Source organism: Amphibalanus amphitrite, unplaced genomic scaffold (assembly GCF_019059575.1).
Source record: "Amphibalanus amphitrite isolate SeventyFive unplaced genomic scaffold, NRLGWU_Aamphi_draft 000784F_arrow, whole genome shotgun sequence".
Classification (NCBI taxonomy): Eukaryota; Metazoa; Arthropoda; class Thecostraca; order Balanomorpha; family Balanidae; genus Amphibalanus; species Amphibalanus amphitrite.
In genome coordinates this window covers 271,835-296,243 of record NW_024882278.1, presented here as the reverse complement: position 1 = coordinate 296,243, position 24,409 = coordinate 271,835, and the positions used below count along the sequence as shown (strand labels likewise).

At 47.4% G+C, this 24,409-nt stretch overlaps 1 protein-coding gene across 1 annotated transcript; it reads right to left on the bottom strand.

Moving 5' to 3' along the window:
• Positions 1–373: 373 nt before the first annotated feature.
• Positions 374–22,020, bottom strand: LOC122366088. Its single transcript, XM_043337904.1, has 4 exons — positions 21,936–22,020; positions 14,473–14,651; positions 3,670–3,823; positions 374–536 (listed from the first exon to the last, which is right to left on the bottom strand). Exons 2-4 carry the CDS (start codon positions 14,588–14,590, stop codon positions 374–376), a joined length of 435 nt encoding a protein of 144 aa, XP_043193839.1. The 5' UTR covers positions 14,591–14,651; positions 21,936–22,020.
• Between the last annotated feature and the right edge of the window lie 2,389 nt (positions 22,021–24,409).

Sequence of the window (24,409 nt, the reverse complement as noted above, 5' to 3'; positions counted from 1 at the left end):
TTCGACAGCAATGATTAATTTCACATGTGACATCGGAAAACGGGAAAGGTTTTCTGATAACTCAGAGAAAATATTTATCATTTTCTAATGCGCCAGTGATATTATCGTTTCTCTGAGCCTTATGCCGGCTGGGCAAAATGAGCTATTCCCAGACGTCATTAACGGGTGACCTTTTCACCAATCAACTCAACATCTTCATATGAGATATCCTGCACGTCTTGTCTGTCAAAGCCCATGTGTCAACACCCCAGGCATACATGCATGCATGCAAACATGAATACCTACCTCATCAAACCGCAGAACAAGCACTGAATCTAATCGCCCACCAAGGTAGTCGTCATCCCCTCCCCCCCCCCCCACAAATCCCCCAGCCTCACTCACACGTGGGCGGAGTGTGGAAGAAGATCACGGGGCTGGTGCCGAGCAGGGAGCCGTTCACGGATGACGTCATCACCAGCCGATACTGGGTCTCTGGCCGCAGGTTGTCCAACGTGGCCGAGCGACGGTGGCCGTGCAGGTCGGCCACCACGCGGTAACTGTGGGAACAGAGGGGAGTGGGAGGTTATCACAGAGGTCACCGTGGGAAGAAGAGAGAGGAAAGGCTAGAACAGCACAGGGAGAACACCATGGTAACTGTGGGAGCAGAGGGGAGGGAGGTTAACCCGCGCACCGACGGGGGTCTGCGCCAACTTCGCACCGACGGGGGGGGCGGATGACCGCCCCCCCCCCTGAGATCTCGAGAACGAAGCAAGATAGCGACAAGCGATAAACGGCATCGGATACGCACGGACAAGGTCTACAATTTTTACTAAGGTCATTTTCAGATCAGGTCAAAGATGACGTCACAGGGGTCGAAAAAGTCAAAATGGCGGCGCTAGATATGGAGAGAGTTTTTCTCGAATAACTTTCGAATTAGTCAAGATAGGAACAAACTAAGGGCATCATCGTGATCCTCTCGCAAATCCGCATCGAATGATATCTATGTTGACCTCGAAAGATCAAGGTCAAAGATTGACCTCAGGTCACGTGACCTCGAGGTCATCATGTATATCATTCGATGCGTCTTGACGAGCTGAACACAATGAACCCATCCGCGCGGCTGTATCTTGTTCCTGTACGGAGTTATTGGCAAAAAACCACTGGTGACCTTTGATGACGTCACATGACCTTACAGCTGCCCAACAGCAAAACAGACCTCAAGGTAGTGAAGGTTGATCGTATATGAAGTCATGTATGGTATATGGGGCCATTCCGACCCGTTTTAGTGGTAAAAACAGGGAGTTGATTTTCCCCCATTGACTTATAATGGGGAGGTCGCGAAATTGACCTGACCTTAGGTCACCGACATCAAAATTCCGAGATATAAAAATTGTAGCTACTAATGACCTAATAACATCCTGCGACTTTCAAAGGCCTCCGACATCTACTGTAGCTCTGACACGGTGACAAAGTTGCAAAAAAGTGACTTGAGGTTGGGTCATTCAAAGTGACCTGGTGACCTGACCTTAAAAGTTAGGAGGTTCAAACTTGCACACCATGTGTAAAATTGATGAGAGAATAGTCGTACCGCGCCGCGGTTTTCTCGCTATCCGCGAAAAACCTCAGGGGGGCGGATATCCGCCCCCCCCCCCCGTCGGTGCGCGGGTTAACAGAGTGAATACACTAGTGGAGAATGGAGATAAGGGATGGTTTAGCGCCTCAATGAGGAGCTTTGGTTATAGGAAAGAAAAGCTTAACAAACTTTATAGAAAAGTTTGTTTTACCGATCCATTACCAGTCTAAAGCCCACATTGTTGAAAAACGACCACCAATGCCTCGAACCGCCAAAAACTGGTGACTAGCTCCCGCCGCCCTCCAAAAATGATTCATTGCTCTTTGACTTCTCACCACCGCCAGCCTCGCCTGCGGTCGCGGTCGTAAGAAGCTGAATGGCCGTCACCTGAGCACATGACTCGATCGGCGGCACTTGCAGCCGAGCTTTCAGAGCCAACCGACCGTGTTCGTCCGAGCTGAATGCCGCGCAGCCGGTGCGCTCTCACGCCAGGAAAGGCAGTTTGGCCGGCATACAGCGCCCGGCCGGCCGTCTCGACCGTGGCGCCCGAGAAACTAACTGAACTGACCGGCCGCGCTCGGCCAGAAACCAGGTCCGAGTCGGACTTCCAAAGACGTCTAGATTGGATCGCCGGCCTCCTGATGTCTTTACCGTGATTTGGAATAGCAGGAAGCTGGCAGAGGATGACATTAATGTGGTTCATTTAAATTCAGTGTACATGGAAGTGTCGTAAGCACTCCGCAGTAAGCGAATGCATATAAAAATATCTTCAGGTTTTATGTTTGGTGGCAACAGATTCAGCAGCCACCTAACTTCCACAATGCACATTAGCAAACTTTTGCTTTAACGCCTGGGCCATTTCAACAAAAAGAATCAACAGTTGCGTTACTGCGTTCCTCTGAGGTTTGAGCTGGCCTGGATTTGAAAGCCGAATATTGCAAAGGTGCCTTTCTTTTTCGCCCACACCTCATTTTCGGAGCCGGCAGGCTACCAGTGTTGTTCTCACTGAAGACATATCTGCCTCATTTTTTTGGGTTGGGGTGTTATTGTCTATCTTTGCCATGTCAAAATTGATACTTAACACATTTTAAAGAGACGAGAAGGACAACACTTCAAACTTTTAAACGTTGCCTAATAAAAAAGCAAAGAAAACAGAAAAGAAATAAGTTGTAACCGCCGTCCTTCCCCAGAACTTAAACTCAAACGCAGACGATTGGTAAAAGCCAATCTAGCTGAAGTTCGTAGGCATATCCCGTTCACCTCTCATCAGCGTTAATATGTGATGACGCTTTGCGAAGGCTCGATGACGGGTGGGTTCTCATTGAAAATAGATGTCCGCGCGCCAGTAAGCACCGGTGCCTGGAGCAACAGGCCTGAATAACTAACGCGCCTGTCAATTTCCGGGCAAAAGGTGGGCCTGCACTGAACTCTGGAGTGCCGCAGAGATGCATAAATAGTGCAGCAGGCGAACGGATTCCTGCGATCGGGCGGGCGAGCCACCGACGTTTTGCACTGCTTCGCCGCAAGACATGTCCAAGCTAGACACTATTATCGGGCTTGCCTAGGGTCGGAAGCGACAGGGAAGTCATTCGTGGAAATAAGCGATGAAGCAAGAGATAGGTATGCTAGACATAAATACGATCTAGAAGTGGCAAGTGCGTTTCTGAAGGATATAGGGCATATAGATAAATAGCGTATAGGTTGATGACCCTTAGTAAGGGAGAAAGCAAGCGGCAAGACATTAGCATGCTTTTAAAAACTTTTTATCGCATGCTTGTAACATCATAGCAATAGGCCCTGGCACTGACAGAAAGGCAGGCACGCAAGAAGGAAACTAGTAGGTAAGAGAGATGGAGAAAGAGAGAGAGAGAGAGAGAGAGAGAGAGAGAGAGAGAGAGAGAGAGAGAGAGAGAGAGAGAGAGAGAGAGAGAGAGAGAGAGAGAGAGGGCAAAAGCACGAGAGCTACAGCTACAGCTAGTGCTAGAGCCAGAGATTAAGCTAGAGCCAGAGGTGGAGCTAAGGCTAGACCTAAACAGACACAGTGGTGCAGAGCTAGAGCTAGAGGGATAGTAAAAGAGTGAGCCGAAAGTGAGACTGGCCTTTTGTCGGCGGCTGACCTGGCGTTGACCGGTCTGTAGATGAGCTGCAGCTGCACCGGGCCGGCGGCCTGGCCCTCGCCCTTCCTCCCCCCGCCGCCGCCGGCAGTCAGAGACCAGGTCAGACATACGGCATACGGTGTGGAGTCGCGGATCGTCAGGTTCGCCGGCACTCCTGGAAAATATAGAGAACGGGCAGGAGAGGGTTAGATTGGTGGGGTCAGTCAGAAGTATGGGACAGATAACAGATGAGGGAACTGTTAGTAAGCTGAAAAATGGGAAATCTGGATATAGAGCAATCAGACACTGCAAGGCGTTGGCCACGGTGTAATGACTTAATAAAGTAGTAGTTTATTAAAGAGCCATCCACAAGACAAGTGGCTATTATGGCCTTCACGTCAATAAAATCGGATCATAACATGCAGGGTAAAATACACACTCACGATGTTACACAACCTAAAATATACATATAGCTCAGGATAAAAAACATCACCTGCACGGCATCATGATTAAAAACGCGTTCATCACGTGTCTCGTCTCGAGAGTAGGTGGGCCTTCAGGGCTCGCCTGAACCGCGGACCTCGCTGGTTCCGCACCGACATGGGCAGATCGTTCATGAGGTGGGGAGAGCGGTATACAAACCGTCGCCGGCCCGCCTCCGAACGGATGGGTGGCACGTGCAGGAGATCGTCCTGTCTGGTGTGCCGGACATGGCCATGATGGTCCCGGTTGAGGCAGACCTGACGGGCGATGCATTCGGGCTGGCTAGAGGAGAGGACTTTGTCAAGGAGGCAGAGGGATTGGTATTGGAAGAGTTGAGACGAGTCGAGCCACCCCAGCCTGTCTCGCACAGCTGACACGCGGTCAAACTTTCGTTTTCCCGCGATCACGCGAGCCGCAAAGTTGAGCAGCTTCTGGATGGTTGCGAGGTTGCCAGCGCTGCCGCTGCCGTAAACAGAGAGGCAATAGCGGATGTGCGAGACGGCCAGGGCGGTGACTATCTCGGGAAGGGTGTCAGGAGGAAGGAAGTGGCGGAGGTGGGATAGTGTTGCGAGGATGCCGCAGCATCTACGCGAGACAGCCCTCACATGCGCGTCCCATGACAGGTGCTGGTCGAAGACCACACCAAGATTTTTGACCTCAGTGCTGGGCGTCAGGCACGTGTCCTGGTATCTGATTTTAATCGTCGGGAGGTTGCGCAAATTTTGTCTAGAACCAAAAGTGATGAGCTCGAATTTGTTTACGTTAACCTTTAAGCCGTTCGCAAGGAAGTAGTTGCCAAGAGAGGAAAGGGTGCTTTCCATGCGCGATGCAAGCGCTGGAAGAGCAGATTTAGGGCCGGAAACCAAGACCTGGGTGTCATCGGCGTACTGGATAACCAGTCCATCGGAGACGTACAAGCTCAGGTCGTTGGCAAACGCGCAGAAGAGGACAGGGCCGAGGCTAGAACCTTGAAAAAACGCCCTGGTTGATGGGTAGAGGAGGTGAGATTTTGACGCGGCCATCAGAGGAAGTGAGGCTTACACTCTGCGAATGACCGGAGAGATAATTTTGAAACCAGGATGTGTCGACGCCCAGCAGCTGGAGTTTTTCGAGCAATTTAGCATGACTGATAACATCGAAACACTTGCTAAGGTCAATGAGACAAAGAATGGAGAGAAGGCCAGAATCTGTAGCAGCAAGGATGCTGTCGGTGACGCACGTGAGGGCGGTCTCGGTAGAATGCTGCGGACGGAAGCCATGTTGGGTTGGGGAGAGGAGATGGTTGGAGGAAAGGTAGTAGTAGAGTTGGCGCTGAACTGCCCGCTCCACTATTTTGGCAAGGACTGGGATGATAGAAATAGGACGGTAGTTGGAAGGATCGGCAGGATCACCGGACTTGTGGATGGGATGGACGAGGGAATGCTTCCAGGATTCCGGGAAGATATTGGAGATGAGGGAGAGGTTGACGATATGGAGGAGGACGTGACTGATGGCGTTGAAGGATAGCTTGATGGTCCGAATGCAAAGTCCGTCAGATCCGCGGGACGGGGAGTTGCTCATGGAGCTGATGATGGCATGTAGGGTGCTGAGCGTGATCGGATGTAGCCGGAAGGCGCAGGCTCCCACCCTGGGCAGTCGCGGGGGAAGTGAGGGGGGCGGACCCTGCGCGGCGAGCTCGGCGGCAACGCGTGGGCCGACATGGACAAAAAATTCGTTCATCTGTTCGGCGGAGATGGTAGGTGGTATCGTGCACGCTGTCTTTTTACTGCCCAAGATGTCAGCCGCGCAGCGCCAGACAGACCCACGTCCCTGCTGAGACACGCGGTGTCCGATATGGCGCCGCTTGTCCGCTCTGAAGGCAGCGCGGGCCAAACGGTTAGCCTCCCGGTATCTATCAGACCCGCGACCCCACAGGCGCAGCGCTCGGGCGCGGTCAGCCAGAAGCTGACGCGTGTCGTCCGAGATGGGGGGAGCGGAGGGGTTGCGCAGCTTCACAGTTCGGACAGGGGCGTGACGCTGAACAATGGGGGCGAAAAGACGAATAAAATGAGACCATGCATCAGAAATGTTTGAGGCTGCAAAGACGCAGGACCAGTCGACAGCTAGTAAAAAAAGAAAGCTAGTAACCGCATTTATTGTTCTTATCGGCTAGGTTGCTTCTTGAATTAACCATTTTAATGACATGTCTGGAGTGTCAGGGACCTCTTGAACACTTTTGGCACTTCTACTGGGCGTAAAAATGTCATTTGAAGTTTACGCGTAGCTGTAGCAACTTAAGTCATTACCCCATGCTCACGAATTAGCTCATTATTTTGCTAAGCACTACCATTACGCTTTAACGTTTTAGTGCCCGATTATGAGTTTGCAACTCGCCAGCAACTCGCTATTAAGTCAATCAGAACCTGCGTTTTAGTGCAGTCCAAGTGCAGTACAAACATATTAACGCCCATGGGCCATAACACGTGAAACGGGCTGTAAATCAGGAGTGTCAACGGCTGTTTGTGAGGTAGATAAGCAGATATTAGTCAAGTGCGCCCCTGGTGTAGCTTTTATTGCTGAGGACGTAAATAGGAATGCCAAACGCGAAGAAGAGTCCGAAGTCCTTGTTCATCAAATGTTGAAAATTTTAGTAACTGTCCTGTCCCGAAATGGCCAATAATATGTCAACTTAAAACTTTCATACAAAAGATGAATGACATTACTCAAGAGAGCGTTGAGCTTTTTGCAATATCAATTGGCTTTATTCAAATTTCCTAAAACTTATTTAATTCGTGATAAGTAGAATACATCATTCTTCAATATATCACTTGGCGCAGACGGTATCAGGTCAGACACTGCAGCTGACCTCTACAAATTACAGCTCCCAGTTGCATTGTTTCACAATCACAAAAGTGCTGTCATTCCCACTACGGTACGGTTGTTTCTCAGAGCACATCGCACCGCCTGTCCAAACATCCAGCTCCTGAAGAACCGATGCGACTGTGGGGAACTCTACTACGCCACAAGGGCAGCATCGAAATGCCAGAAACGCGCGCCCAGTCACATCGAACACTAAACACGCGCCGTTGGGAAGCGGTTTTCCGTGTAGAATCAATGCCGATTGTGTGGGACGCTTGTGGGTTACTTGGCGGTTCCTGCTAAATCCTCCAGCGACTTTTATTGGGTAGTGTTTCCCCTGCAGGCTTTATGCACTTATGTAGCGTGGCCATTCGGAAAGGTTGGGGGCCCGATAGATTGAAATTTAATAGGGCCAGATTAGCAACATTGTAGCACGTTGGAGAGTCGGACACTATTTTGCTATTCTCCATTCAAACGTTGGGCTAGGACTGACCGGCGTAGATGGGGCCATAAAACATTTCAATGGATTCTTAGCCTAGAGAAGAGTCATTCTTTTATAGTTTCGCAGCAATCGCCACGCAATTTGAAAATGTGGATCGCTCTTGAATGTAAAATACAATACAATTTCTTAGACTTTCTATGTAATACGGCTCAAGGGTGAGTGAAAGATTAGCCCTGGCAAGATCATAAATTGATCACATCAAGAATGTCGTTCTAACCTTCTCGCAAGATGGTTTCCACTTCAACAGGAAGCTTAGAAAAACAATGACATGCACGTACAAAGGTTTCTCGGAGTTCCAGCTAGAGTTAATAGAATTCGCACGAGCCAGCAGCCAGTTTCGAGGAAGTAAGCATCCATGATTAACCAGAACCCTACGTAAGAGCTTTCGCCGAAGGGCGACAGTAAAGCACTGGTGACCATTACTCCCAGCACACAGTCCGAGTGCGTTAGAGGCTGAAGTAAGCACACCTCCTGTTGAAAGGCGCCGCCGGGTCGGGAGGTGCCACCAAGCCCGAGGCCCCTCCCCGGGGGCCAGCTGGTGCCTAAGAGTAAGTTCGGCCACCGTGCGAAGTTACGTGGCCGCTTCATCTGGCGCAGTCTGAACCCCTCAGAGGGAGGGGGCAGAGGAGCGCGCGGTGCTGAAGTTTACACCCGACTTGACTCAGAAGGGACTGGGGTGTAGTGGACCGTGTGTGTGATCTGAATTGTGGGTCAACAGTTAGATTTACTTTTGGTGTAGAGGCTATAGATGGCTCTCTTGTGTTTTTGACTTTTATCAGTTGTGACAAGAAGAATGAAGAAAACGGTAGCGACCTGTCTCTGAGGCAGTACCGTGTGGCGTGTATCACAATTAAGGTGTGTAATTGGAGGACGATTGTAATTAACGCCACCCAAGCATGCCAGGCTCCTTATAGGGCGTGTAACTGAGCCGCCGATCTTCGCGCAAGAACTGCATCAAAGCGAGCACCACCCGACACGAGATGAAAGGCGCTCCTTGTTTCCTTTCTCGCAAAGAATTTAAACAGAAGTGGCCCAGCTCGTCCTTACGCACGCTTCTGAAGCGTACGCATAGGAAATACAATTCGAAAAAAATCTAAACGATCTCAATCATTTCGCTTGCTTCCTTTTTAAGCTACTAGCTGTGAGCCTGTAGGTATGTCTTGAGTCATCATCTAAGCTCGTTTCTTGCGACGCGTATGTCTCAATTACGGTAAGAAATCAATGACCAGAAAAATTAGCATTGGAAAAATTAGATAAACCTGTGTAAAGGCGTGGTCCTTATGAGCACATCTGAGAAACACGTATTGAGCACCGAGCGCTTCAATCCACAGAGCCACCTGTTCCAAAGAAGCGACTAATAAGATCGGCACTAATCTATACGTGACGCCACCACCTCGTCTATAACGTGTTCCTTATTACCCAAACTCACATAATGAGCGTTCGTTACCTTGGTTACTCGCAGGACCTATGAGCTCGTTACCGTCAATATAAATCTCCGCAGTCCGCACCTATTCATCTAGATCTGTAAGTGACATCCTCTCCCTATATCTGCGAGTCATGGCGTCTATACACCCGGCTGAAAGGTGTGACTGGCATTCAGCGCACATGGCTAAGACGACACCCCGCGGGGTCATTGATGTCACTGACGCAACGATGGTCTGTCAGCAGCACTGCGCAGAGCCTCCCCGCCCCTCTCTCTAGAAGGGTTCGTGTGGCGCACGTCTGAACGGTCACGAGCTGACCGGAAGACCGTGCGGTGCTCAGGGCATTGGTAATATTCTGCTGGTGCGGAATGCGGTCTACCGTTTGCGTGTCGATCATACGATTTCCGGTTGAGTGTAGGTGGAGTAGGTGGGTATATGTAACGAAAATGGTGAGTATGTCTGTTGCTAGGTCTGACGAATCCCGCTCACGGGTCATTAACCACAGGTCAGGCGGCCCGTAGTTTTCAATTAATCATATAGAAAAGAAACGCACCCCGCATTGCTACGAAGACTCTCATAAAATTAAGAAAAAGGTAGGTTAAAGGTTAGGTGGTTCAGTGCCGGGCTTCTGGAGCCCATTACCACTCGATTCTTCACACCCACTGGACGTTACTCACTGCACCCGCCATAAAACCTACACTTCTTGAAAGCTTCTAGAGGCGAGCTCGAAACGCAATTCAACTTTTCACCGCCGTCACTGATGAACTCGCCAGTCTTATCCCTCTAATTCGGTCACGACCCGCTGGGGAGTACAGTTGGTGCTGGAACAATTACCGCCGGGCCGTCTGGAGACGGACTCGGCCTCTCAGCTGGGTCAGTGGCTCAGACGCTGCCGCCCCACCCGTGACCTGTGACCGGCAGTCGGGTCACACAGTCACACCCCAGGACGGCACGTCTGGCCGGCCAGTCTCCCCAATCCGCCTCTACCGCCGCCGGCCACAGCAGGGACACCGCTAGCTTTTCAATTTATTCGCCGCCAATTTATGGCGGTGAGAATGGTTTTCATTGGGGTTTCGTGGGCCGCGCGGCTCGAGGGACCAGCAGGGGAGGTCGGCCCTCCACTGGCAGCGCTCACACCTTGAGCCATAGATCGCTCCGCTGAAAGAAGGCAAACAATGCCGGCTATTTTTGCGGTCCTCTGGGCGACAGCCAGGTTGATAAATGGAACAGCCATTGGCAGCGAAATGTCGTGCGAGTTTTTCGGCCGATAGGCTGGCGTTTTCTACCTGACAAAGGAATGGAAGCCAGATGAAAAATGACCAAAACACGAATAAATGCAAAGTAGGTTTTTTGTATTCATGGTTGCAAGAAAAGTTTGCATCTTATTTCCCTGAATGTGCATACGGGCTGGTCGATAACATTGCACTTATGATCTTAACCCGGCAGGCGGTGGGCCTACCAGCCACCTTCCGCGCGGTGGGGGGGCACTTTTTTGCCCCCCCCCGTATCTCCGAAACTACTGGACGGATCCGGAAAATTCAAAGAGCGTTCGATAGCCCTGTCAAATTTGTCGAAGGAAACCAAATTTCATTGACCTCGGGGTCACCGATGACGTCACAGGTCAGGTCAAAGATAAAATGTTTCACCGTTCACGGGGCTTCTAGGGAAAGCGCTATAACACCGAGTAAAACGCATTTTGTCGAAAATCAGCGATAAGGCGTCAGTTGTCTAGTACATATGTTGCTATTAGAGGTCACTGGTCATACCAGGTCAGGTCACAGGTCAGGTCACCAAAGGTCACCAAGGGTCACCACATGAGCCCAACTTTACTAAGGTTATGCGATGCATGTTTTATGGCCAGTTTTTCATTTCCAACTCAATGGTGTTGGTTATAAGACCATCAGGTACGGTTTAGGGTACTTTCTGGAGGAGGTCAGGTCAAGGTCAGGTCAAAAAAGGTCAAATTTCAAAGTTGATATTTTTGCATAAAATGGGTATCGATTCGATGCAGCTCGTCACGGGGAGTCTAATGGTGGTCTTTGTTTTGCGCTACGAGGTCTATAATTGCTAAAAATTGAGTTTGAAAATTTGACGTCATCAATTTTGAACAGTTTTTTTCGCTATAACTTAACCAAAAAAAGAGGTATCGATCTCAAATTTGGTATGTAGATAGAAGGCGGTAGGGGCTATCAAAGATATTCCGGTTTTTTCGAAATTCTAAAAACTTTTTTGATTTTTTGGCTATTATATTCAAAAAATCTATTTTTTTTTTGGGGGTCAAAATTCAAAAAATTCGAAAAACCGAAATAGCAGTTTTGTAGCCCTTTTAATTCCACACCTCTTATGTCTGAAATATTTTTCTGTATCTTTAAAGCTGTAGGCCTGACAGCTCTTCCCGCGAAACCTTTTTTTGGGTCGAAAATGGCAAAAATGGCGTCACTCTGACGTCATTAGCGGCCAACCTATCATAGCCTTTGGAAAAAAATTTGGTCACCATGTGCGCTAGCTGCTCCCGGGAGGGTACTGAAAGTTTGGTGACGATCGGCGCAGCGGTTCTCGAGATATATCGAAAAAACTAAAGGGGGGAGGCAAAAAAATGCCCCCCCCCCACCGCCTGGAAGGTTAAGACGTCGTCGCCTGTAGCTATACTCGTAATTGCATAGTGTAGATATCGCAAGAGAACACAGTGACCAAGGTATATGATACCGTTAGCATGCCGTGAAATAGTTGTCAGAGAACATAAAAAAAATATAATTAGGTATCCACTATCCAACAATTTAATCAGCTTAATGCCAGAGGGACATGGGTGCCAAACGGACTTAGACATAGGAAATTAGCAATTAAATAAATAACAAAATATGTTGGCCGTCTTTACCGTCTTTGCATCAGCCCCGAACGTGCAGAAGTAGCATGTAAAGCCGGCTTTAACAGGATCCACGTTTAGTACCACTCTCCTATGAGGTGACACGGCACCTTATAACAGGATTACACGGCGACGGCTCTGTCTTCGGACTCCTGGAATAGACTATGCATGGAATGTGATGTTTCAGCCACGGGAACAGCGTATAGCAGGCCGTCGCTTTTGAAGCGATAGCGTAAAAATGTGATAAGTCGAAAGCAATCCACTTGTATGCCACACGTATAGCGATCTTCATTATGAAAATGCAAAAAAATGAATAAATGATGAAAAAGGATTGAAAAGCTGGACGCTAAATCTGTAATCCTCGTTCTTTAGAATTATGTATTTCAATCATGCGTCTCTTCAGGCTTCTCTGCTCTGGAAGGTCCCAAAATAACATTGTGAATCTCGGACCATGAGCCGAACTTCACTTAAACACGCGTCTTCACGTTAGCATAATTTATCGACATTAAGTTATCCTCTTTAAATCAATCAGCTGGTCCAACTTTGACCGGCAGAAAGTCAACACTGCCCACCTAACTAACTACGTGCCGACGTTAGATCATTTGGGTCGTCGAGCGAGGGCTATGGGGACTGTGCCGGCCACCTGTGGAATGCCGGGAAATCCTCTAAGATTTATGTACTTCCGATAACCCAGTCGACTGCTCTGGTCGGGAGAGAGGGCTCAGCTCTGCCCAGCTGCATAGTCCGGTCGGTCGGGGAAGTCCCAGGCCCCCGGCTGAGCTTATCAGACCAGGCAAATGAATCACTGCAGGTCCATGTAAGTTCTTAGTAAAATAACATGGCAATTATTGGGAACTGACTCCAATTCGCTACACATAACGTGTCGATTTCTGTTGAAAAGATCAATCCGTGACTATTTTTTTTTTTGCTGCTGATTCAGAAAACTACTCATCTGAAAGAACGATTTCAGCTGAAGCTATTCATCCTACTCACAAATGTTACGACTTGGTCACGAAGTTCGGTGCTCCAGCCTCTTCAGTGGAGAGCTGACCCCAAGTTCGGGTGGCACGATTTCGGGCAATGGTGGAGGTCGGTGTCGAAAGTGTCGAAAGTTTGGAGTTCTGGGAGGATCTAGAAGACGATCTGCCTCGGCCTTACTTGCCCGTTTTATCTGAATTTGAAATAAGTCGTCGCCGTCTCCCTCCGTGAGAGATGAAAAGTTCGTTTAATCTTCGTTCCAGATTCCTTTTATAGCATTTGTTTAATAACATAGCTGTGCCACTATAACGGTGATGAGAAATCACTATTCCCTACCTTATTATGTTATTTATTATATTAATATATTCTATCGCTGTATCTAAATCGATGCTCAGCACTCCTATTGGTCATAATCATTTGTCGTATCACTTTAAATATATAATGGATGATGTTTGTGTCATGATTATTGTTTATTTAACTCGTATGGTTGCACTAAAATACACATGTTATGCTGCACCATGCGAGTGTAAATTAGCCCTTTCCCCACCTGCCTTCCAATCTACCATTTATCACTGCGCACCTTCCATCTAATCTCTCCCGCCAGACAGGTGACCCTGCGCCTCATGCAGTGACCTTTGACCTGACCTATGGCGCTCCTATGGGTGCCGTGGCGGTGGTTCCAGCCGCTGTCGGACCGAGCAGTGACCACTGGAAGCAAAGGTCCGTTTTGGCGCGGCCGGTGTCGGTCGGCGGTTCGTTTTGACCGTGACCGCTCGGGTGCAGAGTGGCCGGGCGACGTGCCGCAGCGGCGGCGACCTTTCGTAACGAGCCCCCGTCTGATCTGGTGAGACATGAGCCTCCTCCAGCTGCAGTGAATTCTGATCCAGCAAAGGGTGTGTGCCCGGAGAGAGACGACTGGGCCATCACTCAGGCTTAGGGCTGCCGTACAGGCGAGCCATCTGGAGTAGGGGTCGTTACCTCTGAAGAAGACAAAGAGTTATTTAAGGCAGCAGGTCAATTTTATACGAACGGCCAGCTATTCCGTTTGAGATGTCATTGCCCTTTGATATCAGTCATCCGATCGCTGATGAGATCACGCGGTTCGAAATTTATATTAAGGAATGAAAAGCACCACCGGACACCGATTTTCACGTTCTGTCATTGCTTTGTTTTGATACTTTCCGATCATTCATTATATTTTTTGAAGGGTCGGAATGAATTAGGCATATGTTTGTTGATCCAATTGGATAAAATGAATGCCCATCATAAATAACGTTTCAATCAAAGCTAATTATGAACAAATTCGATGGCACTATATCTATAGTACCTATCCATTTTGATGATCTATCCGAACAGCCCACCGTGTTTGTAGCAGCCATGCAATGTAATGTTGGCATTCCTGCACGTGAGCGCTGAAAATGACGCTGGAACTCGCGTGCCATTGCACACGAAGGTGGATTTACAGCAGGGCTGGGGCGTCACAGGCATCATTGCTAATTCGCAAAGGTCGACATCTAGGAATGAGTGGTGGGCTGCATTCATCTTGTTAGTAGATTGCATGTTTATTGAAAATAAATTGGAGGGACAACACATAATGCGCATCCCCTTCGTTGTGTTACGTGTGCAGTCGAAAAAGTGCATCGCGCATTCAAATTGAGGATAGCTACTGGGGTCGCTCAAGGAGATCCATAGCATATGAATGCACAAACCCTCTTTGGCCCATGTTCAAATCTTACCGAAATCCGCTGCCACCGTGACACTCCATAGCTGCAGAATCAGTGACGTCACGATCAGCGCCGCCTGCTGCGCGTGCGCAGAACGACACTGGCCGAGGTGACCTCGTCTGAGCAACATTTCATGCCCAGCACGCGCGGGCACTCACAGACGGGGACAGGCATGGTGACGCATCCTCGGCCTGAAAACAACAAAAACACGCCACTGTGACAATGCTCGTAATGGCATACAGCTGCGGGTGCGAATATAAACAACACACAATCTGAATAGTGACTTCGATCCGTACCAATAAAGGCAATTATTCACCATTATCTTCGGCATCATGATTGGTCCAAGGTTCCAACATTTTCTAACATATTACAGATTTTAACATTTCAGCCTGGGAGTTCATTCCTCTTTTAAGTTCACTGTGGATCTCCTCGGAACGTGTCAATTTTGTCGCCTTTCTTCCCCATTGTCCCCTCCTCTCCCTTTCTACACCAACCCCATCGACCCCACGCCTTCTTCTTATTCCTTCCATTCGCTCTCTCGGCGGCTCGTCGCCTTTACGGGAGCCGGCTCCATTCTGCATTCGACCGCAGCCGGCCGCCATCCACGCATTGGAAAAACTCCCCGGCTCAAAAACTCTCCAGACGGAATCTGAGGAGGGTAGTCCGCTCCAGTGGCTGCGGGAGTTTGGACAGATGGGGAAATGTCTGGTAAACACACAGGAGAGGCTGTGACAGCTGTCAGATGGAGAAAGCGACGATTTCGGCGCGGCTGACACGACCAGGAGCTTTCTCACGGCGGCTGAAACACGGTAGAAGGTGTTGCATTCGCCTGTGGGATTTAAGGAGCTTTGTGAGGTCTCGTGTGGCCCTAGAAAGTCGCGCCGCCAGCACTTACACGGAGCTGGATCACGAAGTTTTCTGATTCAGTATAGCAGCTGCTCTTAGCGAGTGCGGGATTGAGTGATATGTCACAGAAATCTGTCCTGACAGCCGCAGCTTGAGTTCGAGAACAGACAACGTGTTCACGCAGATGTGCTGGCGAGAGGACTGGAGGGAAACAGTCCATTGTCAATTGTCAGTTAAAGGGTAAGAAAGAGACAATTATTCTAAATCATTTGAGACACCTTAAACTTAAGTTTTTGGAAAGACAACGTTTTATAGCTACTAATCACATTCCACACGCAGCAACAAATTTAACATCACACTCTTCCTCTTATGCTGCATGTGGATGAACGTCCTCACTCCTCGCTTCCCATACGTTATTCATAGCCCCATATGTTTTCCAAGTATCTTGTATGCATTACTCGTGCAATTCTTGTGTCCAAGCAATATTTAAACTGCTCTTATTCATACCGACGTCACTAAAATGTTGGATTTTTAACCATTTTCATTTTCTCGACTATTTTTTTTTTTCTCAGATATTCCAAGCTGTAAGATGCGACAGCTCTACAGTGAAGCGACAAGGCAAACTTCTATAATCACATCTGTGAGTTAAGTTTGTGCGTAAAGATAACGGTAATCCACCGGTAATCACATTATACGGAGGGTTACACGCACCTTATATTTACTTGCGCGTAGACGTAGACGGGTGACAGACGATTGTAAATTTTTTAGCGATGGTTCGATCATTAAGGCTGCCCAGAAACCATAATCCTTTATGGCGTAACAGACTAAAGCGATTAATCACCAAATCCAGAATTGATTTCTGAAACTGCCCCATTTGTGGTCTTCAGCCCGCACAGGCTTTAGTTAGTTTGCTTACTCTGTTGGGATATCTCCTTAAATATGACCCAAGCACAGCTTTATAATCATGCAAATGATGAAAAGTTATGATTAGTTTCTGAGAATTTAGCAGCTGAGTCACATTTTCCACCTTCCACAGATTTAGAAAATGTCGCATCGGTTACTTGCCTAGTAGGAAGGAATTAGCATAGTTGGGATGTGGCATAGAAGCACAGTGAGAGAAAATGTGCACGTTTAAAACCTCGATGATGCGACATAGGTACTCAGCTTATGTCGAGGCTAGCTCAACGAATTTCAAGTATGCATCAAGGAAAACACTGAACGCGTCAGATATTCACCTAAGAACACTCAGTTACGAGTATGGTATGCATTGCATATTTTGTTGGTGGCATGCAGTGCATGAGACCATTACATTTCATGTCTGGCGGCAGTACTGCCAATTTATACTTCTCCTGAGGGAGCTTTGATGGTCGCATTGTTTGCACCTTCTCATGGCAGCACTGCATATAAAAATGGAAAAGAAACGGCAAAAGATATAAGGAACTTATGCCTGACTATGCCTGTACGTATATAGTGGGCAACTGAATAAATGAAAATAACATTGAGTGAGATCAGAAACCGCAACTTACCCTCGCCCGCACATGCCATTTTCCCATCCTAGAACGCACATGGGGGGGGGGTGGTTGCCACCCCCCCCCGCGCCATTTCGTTCCTGTTGGAGATAGAGCTTAGCAGTAAAGACCAAAAAGATTCTTTGGGAAGAGACGAATCCAATGATACCCAGTTTTACCTTCTCAGGTCAGTCATTGACCTTCCAGGTCAGGTCAAACTAAAAAATGTTGCTGTTTTGGGTCACCGTTGGATATCAAGTGCGCTGCTTATCAAATACCGATGACGATGCTGTTTTCTGGTGCCAAGCCAGCTAGAACCTCTTTGTCACACTATCCGACCAGAATTTTGCTGCTGAGGTCATTTCAGGTCAAGTTAGGTCAAGGTCAATTATATGTGTTTGTATGTCTGTGTGTGTCTGTGTGTATACTGATGTGTGCACCGATTGTTTTTGGGTCCATATCACATGAAATCATGATCTGAGAAGCTTTTACCCAAAATGCAGTCAAAAAACTTCACAAAAAGTAAATTCAGCTTGCCTAAAACGCAATTATCTTAGATGACCTAGGTTGACCTTGACCCTGACCTTGACCCCTGTACATCGTCGAACAACATGTTCCATGATAGGTGGGAGGTAAGACTGGCAAAAAAGGCCGAAATCAGGGTGTCAAAAGCTCACAAGGCCCATGGCAAACGCAAGATGTTGAGAATTGGCCATTTGGGTCATGACATGACCTGAAAAACAAGGTCATATCTCCGAAACCAAAAATCACAGAAACTTGAAATTTTAGTGGACATCAAGAAAGGATAGACGAGCAGCTATACGAAAAATCAGCCTTCTAGCTCTAAAAATGTTAAGTGCAGAGCAGAAAGACTGCCTGGGGGGGGGGGGGTGGCAACCACCCCCCCCCCCATGTGCGGGCGAGGGTTAAAGGTAGTGTGCCACCTTTGAAAGATTTCCCATTTTATTTTTCCTAGGATAAGAAGCTTCTGTTTTTACCTAATATCGCAAAAAAAATCAAAAATGGGCCTGGAATAGTGCCTTTTTCGCCTAAAAGTTTATCGGTTTTTAGATATGTATAACAACTGTAGTGGGCTCACCTGCAAACAGGCGTCGGGCAACAATCGCGAATGCGGCGCACTTGTGACAATAAGCAAAGGTCATTATAGTGTTACGACCATACGACGTACGGGAATGAGTTATCAGCTGTCTAATCGTAGACAACACAATGTCGAGCCTTAAACTGTAAGCCCGTATTGGTATTGTTTCTTTTATTTGGCTGTCGAACATTATTTATGGTTTGAAATATGATTTTATGTAAAATAATTGATATGAAAAAGCCGTCTTTTAAGTTATGACCCCATTTCACCACACGCAAGTGGCAGAAATGACAATGATCAGCTGACGCATTTTTCTTGGCCGAAGTCAGAGCGCGCGGCCCGACGCACCACGCGTATTTGGAAATTCCGACCTCGACGAGCATCAGAAGCCACCTAACAGGCGTGTTCGAAACCGCAGGAGATGATGATGAACGGGTTTATCGAAACTTGATTGGATGAGCATATCGGTAATAGCGATTTCAGTGTGTGCATTTATTGTTCATAGTGGTGTGAAATGTGGTTGGGGTACGACCGACAACCCGTCGGGGCGAACTTCGCACTGGGGTACTCAAAATTTGAAGAATTTAAGACGTTTCCATGAGTTTTGAAGGTATGGATAAGATCTAAAAATCCGGTTCTCCTTATCTGGGCCATTAACTCCATACGGTCCAAGAAAGCTGGCACACTACCTTTAAATCAAACATCGCAGCAAACATGCAAACGCAAACTACAGGCTAGCGAAAAGCAGGGGTGGTGACAACAGCTAGGGCAAATATTTTAGCAATTCAAGAGAAAGTGAAAAACACTCTAAGCTCCCTACAGGGCTTTTTTCTACCAGTCAACCTAGTGTGCGAACGGTAATACAAGAACTTCATTTCCAACGCAATAACGCATTGAAGTACACTTTTCAGCAAAGAACCTCAATCTCAAGTGTTAGTAAAACTCTTTCTCAGATTGACAATGGTTGTATAAAGGGAGGGTTGATTTCTTGCAGTTCGTCTCATTGACTATTGATAAATGCTAATGTCATACTTGAGAATCACGCTTTCAACGAAATGGTTGAATGGCGAAAAGCTAAGGACGCATTTGGCCACCTACTATTCAGACCATCAGGTATTCTTAGTTTACGACCCCTGTTTAGTTCAGTAAATGATAACTTGTAAGTTAATGCATAGGCGTTTACTTATCTTTCAAAAATATCATGTTTCCGTGCTTGTTTAATGTGTTCGTGAAGCCCTTAGGCGTTTCTGGTGTACTTTGGTATGCTAGTGTCATCCATTGTGATCTGGACGGTACATAACGTGCGGCGTAAATAAGCACGTGCTGCAATTATATCAATACTAGCTTCCATATCAGCCATTAAAAACGTCCATTAGTCCAACATTTCCTTAATTAATTTGTTCTGGCGAGCTTGACCACTCTTTGCCGCCGCTAAAGGAATGTCTGAAGAACTGCAGAAGTTTTCAAACGTCAAACTTTGTATGGCGCCAACTAAAACTGACATTTCTGGCAAACATCATGCATAGCGAAGCTAGAAGAGGTAGGAAAACGCGCGATAAAGGCAATTGATAGCCCCTTTAGGGCTGTTCTGGGGCTGTCGTCAGGCCTCAGATAACGTCAGTGCTTCGACCTCCAGGAGACCGAAGACGAAATTACAGGACATGCTGATAGGTTACCGGGCGCATCGTCCTGCTAAGTAAATTTAACAATTTATTTTTCGAGATTTGCATTAATCCAACTGGAGGTATTCACAGCAAAAATGTTTATGAAGAAAGTATGCCGAGCTTAGCGCCACTGGAACATTGCTGAAGCAATTTTAAGTGATGCTCCCTTTATCTTGCAGGGTAAAATAAATAGCCGCTGAATGCTGATCGTCATCGTCAACGATCTAATTAGACTTCATAGTTCATGCCCGCGAAAGGATTAGTGTGAGACAGCATCAATAAAACCAATATTTGGCGTTCAGTTATAACTTGTCTTCCGTACTCAACTATCCGGAAGAATTTTGCCACGATGCTTTAAACTAAACGTTCAATCATAATTTGCCAACTATCTGATATTTTCAGAGGCGCGTTCCGCCCGCGGCCGACACATGTGGTCAGATTTCCACTCTTAACACCCAGTTTATTGCCAACTGATGGTCGCACATTCTCCTGCTGAGCCCCAATTGCAGCAGATAGCCGAGCGCACGCAACGAAATAGTGGTAAGATCAAATCGGGAAGATTTTCCTACCGTCCTTTCCGAGAGGCTCTTCCGTCCAGGGATAGGAAAGAAGGAGTTATTAGATGAAGCAATTTAAAAGTGAAGAAAAACAGGCTGAGGGCACTGAAAACCGAATTACATCAGACAGCAATGCGGGGAGATTATCAAGCAGGCAGCCTCTTGGCTGTTTGTGATGTAGGCTGTGCCGCATACCATCGTGCTCTGCGGTACAGCCTGGCATTGCAGGCACTCTGCCGGAGCGCGTCGCGTTACAGGGATCGGGAGTTGCTTCAGATTAGAACACAACTTTGCTACAGTAAAGGCTTTACCCGAGCTGCGTTTAATGTTATGCATTCAGCAGGTAACGGTGAAGGCGCATCCAAGAAACATAGCTCAGTATTCCGTCACAGATGGTAGGTAATAAGTCTTAGGGCAAGCCTGCTGTTCAACATAGACATGTCTTTGGGAGTGACTGTTCCTTCATGGCTGATTGAGCTTGGTGCTGCTAATGCATTAGCATGCCCTCGTGGAAACTGAAGTGTGTCAATGCTTGCATACATCAAATATGAAATTTGCATGCTTTTCAGCGGCACTAGGATGGCTGTCAACTTGTCACATTGCACCCATGGGCTGTCACAATGAATGTTTATTGTACGATGGAGCATAATGTTTTCCAGCGGAATGACCCAGCAATTTTCGACGAGCATTGAGCTGCTTCGTTTCGCACTATTTAATTTGACTATGCACACGAACGTTAGGATGAACACTAAGGTTTACGAAATAAAACGTTATAAAGTAGGGATAGAAATGTTAGGTATAGCAAATGTAAAATGTGATTAATAAAACGAAATAAAATGTAATAGTATGGCGTCAGCCATTGTCCATGCTCATTGAAAGCCTGATCGCACCCGGTTGCAAAGCGACTCATATTTTCGCCTTTTCCGTTCACCACTTGCCACTTAGAATAATACTGGCCAGCGTGCCTAATGCCCAGTGTACAATAATAATGTTGGCCGCGCCATTTTTTTCCTACTGTGTCAATGTGTGTACGCATAATGAGCCTCTATCTATAGCAAAGGAATGAAATGTGACAGTAACGTGTATTAGCTTCCTATTCGCCCTGCGGCCTGCTATTATTTTCTGCAAAAAGGCGTAATTGGATAACATAAAGCATGCATGAGGGTATTGGATAACATTGGAAAGCATATTTGTATATCATACCCACACCTGTTCAATGGCTTTTTAACAGTTTGACTTGATCAAGCGGGGCCGATTACCAAGGAGTTTGGATCAAAGTTTCCTGGCTCCAATGATTGGCCATTGGCCAAGGTATTTATTTGGCCACAATCTAATTGCTTTTTGATATTAGATGGCGAGAGCTCTGAGACGAGTTCATGATTGAATGGAAAACAATCATGAACCTCAACAGAAGAAGAGGGCTTTAAAACCAAAAGTTTACTTGTCGAACAGTTTCAAGAGGCTTCGGTCAATAATATGGTATCGAACAATAACTGAATTGTCAATTCAAGTAAAATGTTTGCTCTTCTTGAATTTAGGTGATGCACTTTACATGATCAAGCATAACGTTTATGTCTACTTTATCAAATGTATGGAATGTATTGTTTAATTTTCTGTTTTCACATTGTGACGGTAACATTCAGTAGCAAAAACACAAAGCTTCAAAATTCAAAGAGATGCACCGTGTAATTTTTTTGTTTTTGTTTATAAAAGTAAACGTCAATCCCAACCTCTCACACGGGCACATCAGCATCCGGAATCCCATCATCTGACTCCGTGTGTCGTACCTGTATCACCATACCTCCTTCTATCCTCCACCAGCTCAGTTTCCTCCCTCACCGATCCTCGTCGACACAGACCTCCACTCTGCACCCGGCACACCTTCTCACACGCCGTCCGCCGCCCGACTGAACCTCCGACCGTCCGACCGTCCGACCGTCCGACCGCGCGGGCGACCGACCGAGCGGGCGCCGAGCACCCACCAAGGTGTCCGCCGTGCCCCCGCGCCCCGCAGTCGCCCAGGCAGAGATGACGACACGCCCTCGAGCCTTCACAGTCCCCGCTTACAGCTGCGTCTGAAGACGTCTACATGTGCTCCGAGGGGAGGGGAGATGCCATGCGCCGTCACTTGCGCAGGGAGAATGGTTTGTTTATCCGCGTCCGATGAGGGATTGATTATTGTAATTGCGCGCGTGATTTATTCACGATGGTGCACTTTGGCAATAGCTGATCGCTCATGGCTCATGGACAGCCCATAAATTTCAACAAGCGGATGAATTGCATGCATAATGAATGATACGTATTAATAGGCATAATTTGATATTTACATACCGCCCTGGAAAGATCAACGCTCAATCGTCATTCAAGTTCAATGAGTCAAATCGAAAAAGATATTTCAATCAGGGGTTACGTATGCCGTTTTCGGCTGAGGGATCATGAATATAATGCTCTTTGTATGTGCTCAATACTCATAAGGTGGGCGCTAAGATGCGCGCCACCGTTTTTATGCCTAAAATAAACATTCGAGAGGAGCATGCAAATCCTTTCCCAGCTGATACAGGGTTAAAATAGCAACCGTAGTGCTTACATCGCTGTCAAGGACTCTCTTACGGAACACGAGCACGCAAGATAAGCCACAGGAAATAAATCCCAAGCAGTTTCAGTCATAAACTTTTAGTATGTTTATGAGTAAATGTGTTATTTACTGCCCTGCCAGGCTCATCTCATGGCATAAGCCGAAGAGATGAAATGGTTATCTTTTAACAAGTTTTAATCTAAAGGTTGCCTTGATAAAGCTCAACAGTGTGCTGTGTGAGTTTACGACTGTTGAAATGTCGCCCACTTCATGCAGAGCTGCAGTACGAGGGGCCGATAACATTTATTTTTTAAATGGTCGAGGTATTATAATAAATGACCACACAACGTCACATAGCAGCGAGTGATTTATTTTGGCATTTCCTTTTTGTGTATAGGTAGTATGCAGTGCTATGTTGGATAAATACATTCCTACGTCCATGAAGTGACAGCTGCAAAAACGTAAAGAACTGCACTACTAAATCATCCTTGAGAGCTTACGCTTCAGCATTAAATCTGCAATGAAACGCCAAAGCTGATTCGCCATAGCCATAGGCGCGGGAGCCGGGGGGGGGGCAGTGGGGGCAGCTTGCCCCCACCCCCAACTCTGGGGCCGTGGGGGCGGTGCCCCCACAGCTTTGAGACGGAATACCACACTTTTTTTGCAAATGTTTTCTTTTTTTGTTGAAAAAGCCGAGGGGTGAAAAATAAGTGGCCTAAAACCGGTGAGAAAACTAGATTTGGGGGTACCCTAGGTTAATCTCTATTATGGTGTGCCCCCCCCCCCCCCCAGTCGGAAAGTAGTTCCCGCGCCCCTGGCCATAGCGATAGACAAATCTCATGACGTCTTCAGTTCTTACCGTTGGATTTCGGAGCCGGAAACATCTAACTGAAGCCCGTCCCGTCAGTGATTTGCCATATATCCGTTTTGCCGGCGTTGTTTGGGGTAGTCACCAATGCGGATTTGCGGATGCCGTATAAATTTCACCGGGCTGATGCCAGCTCGGTCTAACTGCTCGCCGGGGACTCGTTGGAGTGTGGATCATCTGCGGCGCGGCGCGGAAAACAGCCGTGTTTCATCTAAAGCGCAGGCCAAGTGCGTCGCTATGCCCGAGGACGGTTCGTTTAACTGTCCCGTGGTTCTAACAAACCGCCGCCACTATCAGATTTTAAACGGGCCGTGAGAGAAATGGACGGTCAAGTGTTCAGGTCATGTTGGCACATGTTGGTCGTTGGTGGCAAACTGATAACCCTATATATGGCCTTGCTGGCAACGGGCTTCAGCTTACAAATGTTAACAAGCGGATGTATCCTTTTTCGCTTATCATAAGATATGTACAATCAAATGCTTAGTTATGACTTGTGCGGCAGCGCACGTGATGTAGCCAGTCGACGAAAAATAAGAAAATCAGCGCGGGAAATAGCAAAATGCCCCAATAACGTGTTTAACTGGATCATGACTCCATTTGCTGTAGTATGTACTTATAAGCGTGAAGTTCTCGGACCAATTAAATCCATTGCCTTTTGAATGGTGACGGTGGTCAACATGGTTGTTTGGCGGGTCAGTGGTGGCGGTGCTAAAATTTCTGTTCAACAAACTTTTTTTGAAGGTAGAAAACATTCGCACCATTCTCCCTCTATACACGGCTGCCCTATCTATAGGACGTGACACACTTCCCGTCACCTCGGCTCTCCGCTCGG

What these genes read in the sequence shown, in the direction of transcription:
- LOC122366088 (XM_043337904.1), bottom strand. Translation starts at nt 14,590, where the DNA reads ATGTTGCTCAGACGAGGTCACCTCGGCCAGTGTCGTTCTGCGCACGCG. An exon ending in CACGGTGGCAGCGGATTTCG is followed by an intron (nt 3,824 to 14,472) that starts GTAAGATTTGAA and finishes TATATTTTCCAG; the next exon opens with GAGTGCCGGCGAACCTGACG. An exon ending in TACAGACCGGTCAACGCCAG is followed by an intron (nt 537 to 3,669) that starts GTCAGCCGCCGA and finishes CTGTTCCCACAG; the next exon opens with TTACCGCGTGGTGGCCGACC.